This window comes from Trachurus japonicus, chromosome 14 (genome assembly GCF_045865225.1).
Source record: "Trachurus japonicus isolate A0001 chromosome 14, Traja_1.0".
Lineage (NCBI taxonomy): Eukaryota > Metazoa > Chordata > Actinopteri > Carangiformes > Carangidae > Trachurus > Trachurus japonicus.
This window is the reverse complement of record NC_140920.1, coordinates 15,713,639-15,727,648: the sequence shown is the minus strand read 5'-3', so window position 1 is coordinate 15,727,648 and position 14,010 is coordinate 15,713,639. Positions and strand designations below refer to the sequence as shown.

The window sequence follows — 14,010 nt, the reverse complement described above, 5'->3', positions numbered from 1 at the left end:
CTTTTAAAAGGCAAATTATCATCGCCTGGGATCTGAAACACAAAATTATTTTGCTTAATTTGTCTTGAATGTGTTATATGTCACTGACTAGTTACGCAGTGGTGGAGGGAGCAGTGGCTGGTTGACAGGGCTCAGTGTTTTCCCTGTGCTGGATCAGTGTTGGTTTACTCAGAGTGCAGAGCTGACTGTGTTGCAGATGAGTTGTTGTCTTTGCTGGATTTTTCTCAGTAAACAGACGTATGTATCAGGTGAACTCCAAACTGTCTGAATGAGACACAACCAAAGAAATTACCACATTTTTATATAAATATTTAAACATATGTGAACAATAATGGTTTAAGTAGACCCTATGCTACAGCATTTTATACTCAACACATGTCATGAATAAATAATTTGGATTATGAATCATATCTCTGAAATGTTATGGCTACTTATTTTGTGTGTTGAACATGAACATTTCATTTCAAAGGGCAGTAAAAACAACCTGCTGGTGTTAAACAGAAGGCAGAGAAGTGAGGTCTCATCTGTGCCACTTAAAAAAGAAGCTTAATAAATCCCAACATGGCAAAATAGTCCAACTTCCTGTGAAAACCCAGCATGAAGGAATTATTTCCAGACCACTGTTATGTATCGCCACGGGAATCAATGACCTTATTATATACAGCTGCACAATGCCACTGCCACACATTTTCATCAGCCTTTTTATTATTAGTAGTAGCAGTGGTATTCATCAGTATTATCATTATTTGTCAGATTGTGTTAAATTGTGTTAAATCACCAATTCACCAGCTTTTTCTCTATTTTCTGTGACACTCTCAAAAGTTGCTTCAGCCTCACCCAGAAGAGACAAGAGGTGTAAACACTTCATTGCAGTGTTTCTAGGGTATATTTAAAAATCTACATAAAAAGCCCCTCTTTTAGTCATTGAGTTTGTAATTGTATTAGAAAGTTGTCTTCTGTTTTTTGTTTGCTGTTAGCTTTTCTATTAGTATGAGTAGTGGAAAAATGAAAATACACTTGTAAAATACAAGTCCCTCAAAACAGTATTTAAATGAGACACTTGAGTAAACATACTTAGCATTTGAGCAAATAAACTAATTATGTTGCTCCACTGGTTATTTTTGGTTCAGCTCGAGTCAAGTTTCCTCAACAAACTGATGATAGTAGGCTAATATTGTGAAGTTTTCCTCAGAATAACAGCAAAGAGTTATTATTATTATTATTATGACACACATAAATTTAACAATGTTAAAAAAACATTTCTCAGATTAAAACTCTGCATGATGTCTTATTAGCATGTATGCTGTGCATGTGCTCATTAAGGCACTCATGTTTCTAAGCTCCTCCTCCGGACAATCGCAGCCTTTCGTTGGTTGACCTAGTGAGGTTGGCATGGAAACGCAGAATGAAGCATGCTAAATTAGGTTTCTAAAAGAGGCACGTCGTCTCTCCAGTGGCAGCAGCAGACATAAACACGAACAGATCATAGAAAGCCAGGGTGGCCTGGTTGCATTATGGGTGCTGTAATTTGTGTAACACACTTGGGGCAGGGGGCTGGCTCAGAGACAGTGCGACTGTGTTTGCAGGGAAACACGCAAACAATCTATAAACAGAGGTACGCTGAGAATACCAATGCAGTATGATTCAAAAGTTTATTCCGACATGCTCCCTGCTTGTACTTCACTCAAGGCTGTTGTCACTATCACTTACAAGCATGACAGCCACAAAGCTGGGAAATCATGTGAATGGGTGTTGACAAAAGGCAGCATTCACTGAGTATGTCTGTTTCACTTTCCGCTTTAAAACTGCAGGAATCATATTCACATCAGCAGTTTCCTGTAATGGAGAGCGTAATGTAATTCACCACACCGTGGCACAATGTGAGCCACTCATAATCTCAGCCCTCACAGACATGGTTATCAAGCGACGAGCTGTTTGAGCCAATTCTTAAACCTTTCTAATTCCAAAGCGCAGGTGTTACCGAGAGGCAAACCATGTGTTGTGTCGGACCTTGGGGGGGAAACTGTTCTTTTCTCAGGGAGATGGTTTCACCCTGTGTAGCCTGTATCAGCACCTGATGTGGTGAAATCCTCGTGCTCTTCTCGGGCATATTATGGTCTTCTCTTCTCAGCTCGCAGCCTCTGGCTTCCTAAACTAAACAGAGGTCTTTTTGTGTCACCTCCGCAATGGCTTTTTTGAAAAAGCTGGAAAAAAAATTACCCTTTGTCCTTATACTCATTATTTCTAACACCAGTCTTCTCTTAACGTTACCCCATGACTGAAATCAGCTTCCTATCCTTAACCTGAGGTTTCACTCTCAACACTAGTAGCTATTGGAGTTCCTTTTCACTCCGGCTTTTTTATTCCAATAATAATCTGGATTTTATTCATTTCTGCAGAGCTACTGAGCCGATATTAAATGTCCAGATCAAACGATCCACTCAGTCCGAGGGGGGAATTATTCAGCAGATCTATTGGGTGCGTTTGACACTAAGAATAGCAGTGACACACATTCCCGAACCCTTTTTCCTGATAATAAGGTATGCATGTTAAGCGTTTCCCTTGCAGCTGATTGGCCGGGCTCGGCTGACATTCATGTGCTCACTATTCAGGTCACTGAGCTTGGAGGGTGGATGATGCTGGAGTGATGTTCCTGCGAGGACTCTCTGAGCCCAGGCTGCAGGAAGATGTTGATCCTCTGTGTGGATTTGTCAGTGAAAATATAAAATGTTTGACATTTCTCTTCCCTCTGATCCTTGAATTTGTTTCTAGAGATGACAGGGTTATGCAATTGCCTTCCGCATAAAATTAACTTAAGAGATTATGTATTCTTACTAAATGTGGAGTGAGTAAATCCTTTTAAGTCTTATCTGCCTGCAAACTGCCACAGGAAGGAACACGGGATATAATTCACAACTTCAACAGATCTCATCTCACTAAGTACTCATATTGTTTTATTGATTAAATAGGAAACAGAACAACATAGATGAGAGACTATACACAGAAATATTGTTCTCATCTTACAGTATAAGTGGGATAAGGATGTGCCAGTGTACGAGCTGGAGATCTCATCTCAGCATCCTCCTTGTCTCGCTCAAACGTCCACAGTGCCATTCATAATGGCTGCTGCTGCCTGTCCATTTCACTGGAAGGAGTTGCCCCCCACCACCACCACCACCAACAACCCCCTCCTCTTCCTTCAAACCACAGTCTCTCCCATAGTTCACAGTGAGATCTGATTGAGTTACATATGAGCAGGCGGACACAGGCGCTGTACAGTTCAACATCTTGTGCAAAAATTAATGGCACGTTTTCTGCTACATACATACATCCAGAGATAGGTGTGGAATGTAAATTTGGTTGTTGCATTTATTTATAGAGCTCCTGCTGTTCTTCTCCTGACACAAAAAAAAAACAAAGGTAAAGGGTCTGGTTGTTATCAAAGAGACTTTCTGGAAAGAAAAGACAAAAAAGATTTGACGGTTTCCTACAAAAAGTGGGAGTAACAAAAGTTAAAAGTACTGTAGAAAAGACTGAATAAATTCTGAAAGTCCGTAGCAAAAGCACCCTTAGAAAGGCACTCGCCCATGTTGTGTGTGACTGTGTTCCCAGAAGACCTTTTTTATATTTTGCTTATCCTTATAGTCACCGATGCTGCTGTGTGTCCAGGTGTGACCCTGAACCTTTCCTGAGTGCGTGTCCAGTTGGCTCAGCACCAAGGAGCCAGGCTTGTTGCTCCAGCTCCCTGTGGAGATGTTTTGTGCTTGCGTGCTGTCGGCCTTCTTGACTCTGTTACTGTTGCTTATGGTGTAGTGAAGCCAAGAGATGACAGAGAGACGAGCCAAGAGTTACAGTATAGAAACATTAATTAAAAACGTGTGGTCATGTAGTTATAGTGGGGGAAAAAAAGTTGCAGTCAGAGCCGTGATCTGTAATCCTTGATTGATTCAGATTCAGTCCATTCTTTTATTTTCTCATCTGGCTGCTGCCTCCTGCAGCTGCCGGTTTATTTCCAACCCTGCGCACAGGAACCTTGGATACAGGTATCTTGGTGCGAGGGGGTTCTTTAGCTTGAGGGATTTGGGAGGCAGTGTGAGACTGTGCGCCGTGTTTCACAGGGATCTTTGAGTCACGCGGTATACTGGTGAGGACTTTCTGCTGGGGAGGCTGATGACTCTCCTCCTGGGTGTGTTTTAAGGTGGGTGCATTGCCCTCAACATCACTGATCTTATCTCTGCTCCCTGCATCATGTGAGTTGAAATGGGGCCTCTCTTCTTCTAGCACAGGAGTAGTCGGGGTTCTGCTCACCTCCTCATCAACATGTTGGCTCTCCCGGACAGGTAGCTTGGCCACTCTGCCCCCTCCAACTACAGGTATTTTGCTAAGCCCCGATGCCTTTACTGTTGGTGTCCTCCTGTCTTTCGAGGAGCCCTGGAGGCTCGTTAGTGACTCACTGTGAAGTTCTTCTGTTTTGGACGGCCCAGTCTGGGCCCCCGGGGCAGCTGTGCAACTTGGACTAGTCAGTTGCCAATCCATTGATGCTTCTCCGCTCCCTCTCATCTTAACAGAGGCCTGGGCTTCACTCGGTGCAGGGGCCGAAGGAAGAGAAGTGACAGGGCAAGGAGCAGGAGCAGGGGCAGGGGCAGGGGTGGGTGCGGGAGGGGCTTTAGATACAGAAACTGGAATTTGAACAGTGGCTGGTGGATCTTTAGGTACAGATGCTGGGATCTGAGAGGAAGGCAATTTAGACACAGAAACTGGGATCTGAGCAGCTGCTGGAGGGCCTTTAGATACAGAAACTGCAATCTCAGTGGCTGCCAGAGGTTCTTTAGGTACTGAAACTGGGATCTTAACAGGTTCTGGAGAAGCTTTAGGTACAGAAACTGGGATCTGAGCAGGTTCTGGAGAAGCTTTAGGTACAGAAACTGGGATCTTAACAGGTTCTGGAGAAGCTTTAGGTACAGAAACTGGGATCTGAGCAGGTTCTGGAGAGGCTTTAGGTACAGAAACTGGGATCTTAACAGGCTCCAGAGGAACTTTAGGTAGGCCTACAGAAACTGGGATCTGAGCAAGTTCTGGAGGAACTTTAGATAAAGAATCTGGGATCTTAACAGGAGCGGGGGGATCTTTAGATACTGAAATTGGGATCTGAGCAGGCTCTGCAGGAACTTTAGGAACAGAAACTGGGATCTTAACAGGCTCCAGAGGAACTTTAGGTACAGAAACTGGGATCTTAACAGGAGCAGGGGGATCCTTAGACACAGAAATTGGGATTTGAGCAGGGGCAGGGGGAGCTTTAGATTGAAAGACTGGGATCTGCCCCAGAGCAGGAGGTAGAGGAGATGCTGTAGAAACAACAGCATGAGAGGTAGGGGCTGGAGTTGGTGTGGGAGCAGGGGGCGTCTTATCTGAAGAGACGAGTGCAGGAGTGGGTTTAGTTGTGGGAGGAGCAGTCTTATCTAATGAAGCTGATGACGGAGAAGGGGCAGATGCAGGGCTGGGTTGGGTTTTAGCTGCAGATGGGGTAGAAAATGAACTACTAACAAAGGAGGAGGGCGTCTTGTTAAGGTCCAGTGGACTAGAGGTGACCACAGGCTTGGAGAGGGCCGCAGATACCGAGCCAGAGGTTGTAAATGACACAGGAACCGTCATCTTGGCGGAGACGACCGGTGCAGGGGATGGGGGTTTGGCTGTAACAGTAGGGGCTGGTGATACCGTCACTGGGGCTTTAGCTTCTGCTGCAGCCGAACTTAGGAAAGGTTTGTAGGTAGTGGACGTTTGCAGGTTCAAACTTGTGGCTGAATCCAGTTTAGTCGATGATGGAGGGTGGGTAAAAGCGACAGGGGTGGGAGGGCTATGTTTTACAGGTGGAGGTTTAGCTGACACAGGAGGAGGAGGAGGTTTAGCTGACACAGGAGGAGGCGGAGCAGGAGTAGCGACAGGGCTGGGCTTACTTACTGAAGCAGTAACTGGAGGAGGTGCTGTAATCTCTGATGCCAATTTGCTGGCGGTAGAGGTAAGAGTTGAACTAATGGAGGAGGGGGCCTTGACTACAGTGGCTGGGGTGTTTGGAGGAGCTGTGGCGGCAGCAGAGGTGGACTTAATCGTTATCGTAGAGGAAGACGTTATCGGAGCGGAGAGGCTTGCTAAAGTTACAGGGGTAGTTGAAAGCTTCGTCGCGGTGGACGTAGGGGTCGATTTAAATTTACTGCTGGCAGAAGCTGCTGTAGAGTCTGAGCTCAATTTGACCGACTGAGTTGTCAGAGTGGAAGATTTGGTCAGCGTTGTGATGATGGTGCTCGGCTTGGCGAAAGTAGAGGAGGCTGCAGTTGTTGTTGTCTTCGCGAAAGAAGTAAAGGATTGAGTTGAGGCAGTCGTGGGGGCGGCTACAGAAGAGGTTTTTGCTGTAGTTGCAGTGCTGACAAAGGTAGAAGTCAGCGGAGAGGAGATGCTGGGTTTGGAGAAGAAAGATGTGGAGGATGGAGAGATATCACTCAGCCCAGTGCTGATGGCGCTGCTGGCTTTACCCCACTCTGCCTCCACGTCAGCCATGATGTCTCCCCCCCCTGAGATCGAGTCAAAGGTCAGGAGAGAGGAGATGTCTGCCAGCAAGGAGCTCAGGCTCTTATCACCAATCATCGGCGGCTCGGAGGTGGGCAAAGGGGGCAAATACTCATTAGTTCTACTCACATTGTCTGCTGTCGCCTGGGGGGTGATGGCCTTTGCCGGGGACGTGGGAGCGCTGTTCTGTGGGGTGAACAGGCTCTTGAAAGACCTACAGCTCTGGCTCTCAAGGCTGTCTGGAGATCGAGGCTGGGATTTGGGGGTGAGGGTGAGATCCTCTTTGATGATTTCCACGCTGTTGGCACGGGACGACATGAGGAGCGGGCTCGGAGGGGCGTCCTCCTTGTCCTCTTTATCCTTTGAGCGGAACTTAACATTGCCAAAGAGACCCTTCAACCCACGACGCTGCCGACCCACCGGCTGGCTCACGGTGTGGACTCTGCGGTCCCCGACTCCTCTCCGGCCGCCCCTCAGTAACGACAGGAAGCTGAGGGACTTGGCTGAGCTGGCTGAAGAAATGGAGGTGCGAGCAGGAGCTGCAACCATAACGCCATCTTCACCCAGCGGCTCCTCCTCTGCCTGCTCCCTCTCCGCCTGACTCACCTCCTGTCCCTTCTCCTTCTCCGACTCCTGCTCCAGATCTGGTGCAGCGCTCTCTGATAATCCATCAAGGGTTTTGCTCTTAACAGGTGACTTGTTGTTCCCATCCCCTTTGCTTCTAATAGAAAAGATGTTACCTGGCTTGCGTTTCCCGAACAGCTTGAATCCTTTTCTGATTTTCCCACTCGGCTGTGATTCCCCAGGCGGGGGGTCCATGTTATCCGTTTGTACATCCATCTTCTCTCTGTTTCCCCCTTTTCTCTGTATCCTCCAGTCACTTGCTGCAGTTGTTGTTATTCTCCAGCCAGTGGAGAGAGAGCATTTACATCCAGACCTCCTCTTTATCTCCGTCTGTCTCCTTGCTTTACCTCAGTGTCTCTCAGTGCGTTTCTTTATCGTTTGTCTGTATCCCTCCCTCAGCCTATCTTTCCCATCCAGCCCTTTCTCCTCTATTTCTCCCTTGAAAGCCCCTCCCCTTTGCCTCTTTTTTTTTTTTTGTCTGGCTGCTCTCCACGGTTGCCATAGCAACTGAGGAGCTAAGCAGCTTTCGTCAGCAATGCAGAGCCAGGGGCTGTCATCAACCCACCCTGAACGCAGCTTTCTCTTCCTCTCTCTCTTCCTTCTCTGTCTGATGACTCTGTTTACATAAACACCAAAGACAAATAGTCCATTAACAGGAGAAGATTTTCAATTCTGAATGATCCTTTTTTTTACATAAACATCTCATTTATACATTTTTTTCCCAAGTCTATTTAGTCCCGGCAAACTATCCGAACTTGACACAACATAAAATCAAAATTTCATGAATAATTATTGCCGCATTCTCATAATTTATTGCGTTCATGTTTGGGAGATCATTAGCATATTGACCTACATCATCATATGTTAAAAAAAAACATAATTTTAAAATTTGTTATAGAAAATATGAAAAATAAAACAAATGTAAGGCGTCCTGCAAAGTGTAAATGATTTCTATCAAAGTCTTGTGGGAGGGCGTGACCTTTTGAACATCTTCACAGAGTCAACAACAGTCCTGAGGACAATGAAGCCATTGAGGCTGATTGCATAATTATAAATGAATGAATTGATTTATTTTAAAGATAAGGAAGAAAGATGAGTATGGTAGTATAGATATGATTTTTCAGTCAATATTTCTTTTGTGTAAATATCAATTTGAGCATTTTTATGATTTAGGCATCCAGTCACTGTGAAATGTGTGTTTGTATGTTGTTTTTTTTAATGTCTATAATGTCAAATGCACTCATCTAATCAACACAGTGCTCTAGCTTTCATTTATTTTCATTCACTTTCATTCATTTCACATTTTCAGGTTTTTGGTATACAGACTAAATGAGAAGCTGCTCTGAATGTAATTAAATCATGAGTAGCTGTGAGAATCTTGTTAGTAGATGTTAATGCTCATCAAGTGCCTTTAGTTTAATGGATTTTCTGCTTGTCTTGCACAGGTATTGGTAAATGACTTAAATTACCTATTTTGAAATAAGTCCAACTTAAGACCTAATAAAGAGTGAATTTACTTTTTGTCAGGGCCCATACTTGTCAGAACTTATTTTGTGTAATGTCTGCGTGTTTCCCCCCAAATTAAATTACTGTGTGTTTTTTACAAATTGGTCATGTGAGTCATAAAGAGGCGAGGGGTCGTTCTTTATTATCAGGTTAGTGGATGAGGATTTGAGGTGGAACAAGTGCGTCCTCTTGTGGTTGCTTGTCACAGTTCGGCTGCAGACAGATTTAAAGTGTTTGGAGTCTGAGAATAAAGCTGCTGTCTCATCCACATGCATCCCCTGGCCCTAAAAAGTCTGAGTAAGTGGGTCAGCAATCTGTGAACAAATCTGGCTGTTTCTCCAGACTGTCTTAAGACACAGTGGGAGATTTAAAGATAGAGTCACACTGGTACGCATAACGGACTATAAAGTACAGATTAAATTGCTTTCTAGGGCTTTGGCACATTTGCACATCACCAGGGTGCAGAGATATTTGCAACAGAGATGTGTCGACATGAGATGCACACTAGAGCTGAAATATTAATAAATAAAATGATCAGAGGGATACACAGATGATGTTTTTATGCATACACACACACACAGAGAGAGATGCAGTTAACACAAATAAATAGGTGCTTTTATTTACTATTTCTAGGAAAATGTAAAAAATGTTGTTCTCCCATGCACACATATTCAAAAACCTCCACAATCTCAGTCCAAAGGACCAGTTTGTGAGTTTTCGGCCTTTTGGCCACTCTGCATTTGTCCCAGTTACAGCACTGGTCCTCTCTGACAGACAACCTATTAAAAACACTGTCATACAAAACTCTAATAATTTTTCAGTTTCCAAACCTTTTAAAGATTAAAGAAATAATGTATCATTTTGTTAGAGAGACACATTTGCTGTGCAGAGACTTAAGATCAAAGGAGTGACAACACTGTTGTACCATATCTGTCTTCTCAACTGTGGTTCTTGCTGAGAGTATTCTTTGTCTTCCACAAAAACAAAGAATATCTCTCTATCCGTTATCTATCAGACAACAATGGTTCACTTCCTCAAGTTTAGAAATGTCAGTCTCTAACATTTCTGCCTCCACTCCAGAGATAAGAGAAAGAAATTCCTGGTGCTAAAACGGGGAAAACATGTAGGCTAAACACTTTAACACCATCATATGTTTCTAGAATCTGTGTAATTTGGGTGAATTAATGTTTTTTTTGTCATCTATAGGATACAAACAAATGTCAGCAGATGTACAACAGGGTTAAAAGGCACCTAAGTAGTCCTTTGATTATAAAACAAAAAGCTTCCTCCCCTTAAACTAGAGAGACAGAATGAGGTAAAATGTTATATCTGCTGAAAAGGTTTGTCAGACTGATGATGGTCTCTTAACTTCAATAACCTGATAGATCATTAAAAAAAGCAGTGTTGGCGTCCACGCTCTCACACTCTTTTCAGACGTCATGCTCCACGAGAACTTTAGCGTTGTAGTCGTTGTCATGCGCCTCAGGGGGAAGTGTGTCATATGTGCGACGGTACAAAAAGCGGGTGATCAGAGTGATGATGAACATCTCCATGATCATCATTTGCTGACTCAGCACTGCGGGGAAGAAGGAGAGAGACAGGTCAGGTCAGGTCACAGGATCAGGTGGAGATGCACGAAGATACTTGTAGATTTTTCTTACTGGATCCTCGAGCTTGAGAAGAGAAGGGAGGTGCACAGGCAATGGTCCCATCCAAGGCCAGGATGTTAATGATTGATGTCTGCAGCTGACTTAACACAAGTATTAGCTGAGGAGGAAACATTTCCTCATCAGTTGCATGCAGACAGTTAAAGGTTAAACATGCACTCTGTAGCATCTCTGAGAATCAGTATTAGAGCAGGCGTATGAAGACACAGCCAAGCAGACTGGTCGACATGATGAGTGGGTTTATGTTTCTTTAAATTGATACTGCCCCATAAACCTTTTTATTATTTCACCCACTCATTATAAGACACTGCTAGGAAATGTGTATACAAACAGTAAGACTCAGCGAGGGCTGCTATAGTGGCTTTGTGAGACTGTGCTTTGTGCTAAATGCTAAATACTAATGTTGATACAAAGGTTGGCTAAATGAGAGCACCACTCTTTTCATGAATCATAAAGCAATCAAGCAATTCATTTCATGAGAGTAAAGACATTTCCTCTTAACCACTTTAACACAAAGTATCTATTTTAATCTCTTGTAAAATTATTTAGAGATTTTCATCATTGAGGTTGTGATTGAGCACTGTTTGTTCGTCACTCACTTGGTACATGGCGTACTTGCAAATAATATTGATGTTGCGTAGATGGCCATTGGTGTTCATGAAGATGATGGCTACAGGCCAGAGGGAGGTGATTGTGAGAACACCAATGAACGGGTTAATCCAAATAGCTGTACCAGTGATTTCTAACTGGAGAAGAAACAGAGAAATATTAATATTTTGTCATATTTCAGTCCTGTCTGTTCTGTCTTGGCTTTTGTACAATCAGATATGTAGCAAAGTGTTTGAAATACTTACATCAGAAAGATCAAAGTAGCCATTTGTCCACAATATTACGGAGAGGACAGAGAGCACAGTCTTGAGGATGGCATACTGAAGAGCGCCCACTTTGAGTAAGAATAACATTCTCCTGAATGATCCCAACCAAAAAAAGACCAACTTTAGATATCTTTACTGGAAAAGGGACAATGTCTGGTCCATAAAAAGACATACAAAGGATATAAATAAGTGTATTAGTGTTTTATACCGTGACATGGGGACGCGGGGTAAACAGAGGCAGCAGCAGCAGCAGGGTCCTGTGGTGATCTTAAAGGTTTGACCAGAAAACCGCTTCAGAAAAGTATGTTTGCCCCCCAACTCCTCGATCATCAAAACCAGGACTTTATACACCACCACTGCAAAATAACTACACAGAGAAGATTCAGATTCAGTGCAATAATTCTTAGTTATTATCACCCTCATGGAGCATTGACTTCATTTTCACACTTCACAGTCTGAAATCTGTGCCCCCCCATTCATTTATCACCTGACACACCTTGTCTTTGCATGTGAGAGCTGGTTTTAATAAGCACATGGTGGCTGGAGGTGTGGCACGATCTTTGATCTGTACATGTAATGATTCATCCTTGGTGGTTAAACTTACTCTAAAAACTATAGTAGTAGAGATCACATAGTGAGTGCAGGGGGGATTGTTTGCATTTAATCTTTTGTCCATGAATCCACTTTTACCTTGACAAAAGTTGAATTTAATAAGTGTTACAATTCATCTCATCATCATTTATCCTAGACTATGGACAGAAATCTCAATTTCATATCACAGCCAGTGACAGAAACCCTCAGCTGTATGAGAATAATTGGCCCTGTTCACTAATGTAGGTGTATTTTAGAGAAAACCTACCAGTTAGATGTCATGTCTGTGAACATGACCGCCCTCGGGATCCACATCCCAAAACACGCCATAGTGGCAATGACCTGACATGGAGAAATATTTTGTTAAAGCATGGTTTGATTTTTGTTATAATGTTGTATCTTACTGGACTTCTACTGGTTTTTAAAATTATCTGTGTTTTGTACCATCAAATTAAGTGTGAATGCTTACTGGTGCTGCACCGTTTATCCACATGATGGTTGTCTTCTTGGGGTAGGACAGTTTTTTATAAATATAGACACACTGCTCCAGGTAGAGCAGCAGGGACATGCAGGACATGGCGGTGAGCATGGAGTACAGGCAAATTCCAAATGTATCCAGCTCTGATTTAAAAAAAACAACATAGAAATCAGGTGCAAATTAATTTATTTCATGACTACTGACACGTGACTACTTGTATCCATGACCATGTAGCATTTTAGGTACTATCAGATCAGATTGTGTGGATCACAGAGGAAATATCCATTCAAGACTCTCAGGCATAGAGATGCAAACAGGACACTAAGTGCTGAGTGTGTGTTCACGTCATTAGCACAGACTGCGGCTGATAAGGAAATATTATCAGCCAGCAGGATGCAGTAATGTGGGTCACTTACGCTTTATCACGTCCGTGGCCAGCGGAGGCTCCTGTAAACAAGCCGGGTCAATGGTGCTGTTCAGTTCTTCCTCCATGGCTGGTACACCTCTTGAGAAATTCACTAATGAACCAAAGTTTACAAAAATAAATGGATCTCCTTCAGTACAAGTCGATCAGTAGGTGACTGTACAACAAGGTTTACTCAGATGATCTGCTTTCCCTCCACATGTCAGTGTCCAGCGTTGGATTCTTGTAGCAGATTCAACAGCGTGTACTTTACCCTGCAGCTGACTTTTAAGGAGTGAAGGTGAGATGACAGGTTCAGAGGTTAAATCTTTATGAGAACCTCTCCATATAAGTAACTGTCGCTCATTCATTCATTCACAGACTGAAGTCACAGTAATTAAGATGACACCACGTTCAGGGTTTTAGTTAAAAGGCTGAACTTTGACAGGGTGTGTTGTTTCCTTTTACAGTAAATATAAAGATACATAAAGAGATACACGTGTCAGTAGGCGGACATGCAGTGTTTCTTAGTTAAATTATATAACATTATTTTGTTCATGTTATAATTTTTGTCGTAGTGTTCCTCACAGTTCTCAGTAAATCCTTATGTTATTACTAATTATAAAGAACTCTTTACTGCAAATAGTGTTGTCAGCATCAGAGGTTGGAGATTGGACAAAGAGGACTTTTATTGGACAAAATGACAATTCCAAACAAATGTTTTTTTCGGAAATATTGATCTCTTTCTCATACTGAAATGATCCTCAAATGTCAGTGCATTTGTCAGAAAAGCAAAAGAAAATGCATTTGTTCTAAATATTGAGATTTTTGGGTGGCCATCCGATATTAATAAATAATATCTGGATTACGTCAAAGAGGATTTAAGAGATTTAAGAATTTGATAATCACGGATAACTCCATTCAAGGAGGGTACAGTATGAACTCTAAAGGTTCAGTGGGTTTCCTTATTGTTGAGGCTCTTACAACTTAACCTGTTGCACAGATATGACGAGTTGAATGACACTGTGGTCGTTCACCTTTCACCACCGAGACGAGTAGTAGCTCCTGGCAGGTTGTGTTTATGTGCCAGTGAAGAAATCAGCTCGGAACACTTAGTCCAAGCTTTAAATGATCTCGAATGTCACGGTGAACTCTCTGTGCACCACCAGTGGTCTTATTGCACTGTACTTGAACTCTGAGGATTAGACACTAGTGCCATTCATGATGGATATAATGTAGCATGAAGAAAAAAAAAAACAGAAAACTAAGAGGGTATTGTTTCATCTTGTGTCATCTCTTACAATT

At 43.0% G+C, this 14,010-nt stretch overlaps 2 protein-coding genes across 4 annotated transcripts; both read right to left on the bottom strand.

Moving 5' to 3' along the window:
• Positions 1 to 2,936: 2,936 nt before the first annotated feature.
• Positions 2,937 to 7,616, bottom strand: LOC146974536 (uncharacterized). 3 transcript variants are annotated; one of them, XM_085798004.1, is made up of 2 exons: positions 5,199 to 7,616; positions 2,937 to 4,982 (listed from the first exon to the last, which is right to left on the bottom strand). In XM_085798004.1, exons 1-2 carry the CDS (start codon positions 7,399 to 7,401, stop codon positions 3,967 to 3,969), a joined length of 3,219 nt encoding a protein of 1,072 aa, XP_085654130.1. In that variant the 5' UTR covers positions 7,402 to 7,616; the 3' UTR covers positions 2,937 to 3,966. The 3 variants fall into 3 exon arrangements, with proteins under 3 accessions (XP_085654130.1, XP_085654129.1, XP_085654128.1); XM_085798003.1 differs by having other exon boundaries at positions 2,937 to 5,900; positions 5,937 to 7,616; XM_085798002.1 differs by having other exon boundaries at positions 2,937 to 7,616.
• An 889-nt stretch (positions 7,617 to 8,505) lies between these two features.
• On the bottom strand, positions 8,506 to 12,966 carry LOC146974535 (organic solute transporter subunit alpha-like). The gene is made up of 8 exons (XM_085796832.1): positions 12,719 to 12,966; positions 12,294 to 12,445; positions 12,093 to 12,166; positions 11,442 to 11,600; positions 11,213 to 11,324; positions 10,958 to 11,104; positions 10,353 to 10,458; positions 8,506 to 10,267 (listed from the first exon to the last, which is right to left on the bottom strand). The coding sequence occupies exons 1-8, from the start codon at positions 12,792 to 12,794 to the stop codon at positions 10,122 to 10,124; spliced, it is 972 nt and encodes a 323-aa protein (XP_085652958.1). The 5' UTR covers positions 12,795 to 12,966; the 3' UTR covers positions 8,506 to 10,121.
• Positions 12,967 to 14,010: the final 1,044 nt, after the last annotated feature.

Bases quoted from the DNA above. Each gene is read 5' to 3' on its own strand.
- LOC146974535 (XM_085796832.1), bottom strand. From the start codon at position 12,794: ATGGAGGAAGAACTGAACAGCACCATTGACCCGGCTTGTTTACAGGAG. The intron at 12,446-12,718 runs GTAAGTGACCCA...TTTTTAAATCAG, and splicing joins GGCCACGGACGTGATAAAGC to AGCTGGATACATTTGGAATT. The intron at 11,105-11,212 runs GTAAGTATTTCA...TTTCTTCTCCAG, and splicing joins GCTACTTTGATCTTTCTGAT to TTAGAAATCACTGGTACAGC.
- LOC146974536 (XM_085798002.1), bottom strand. From the start codon at position 7,401: ATGGATGTACAAACGGATAACATGGACCCCCCGCCTGGGGAATCACAG.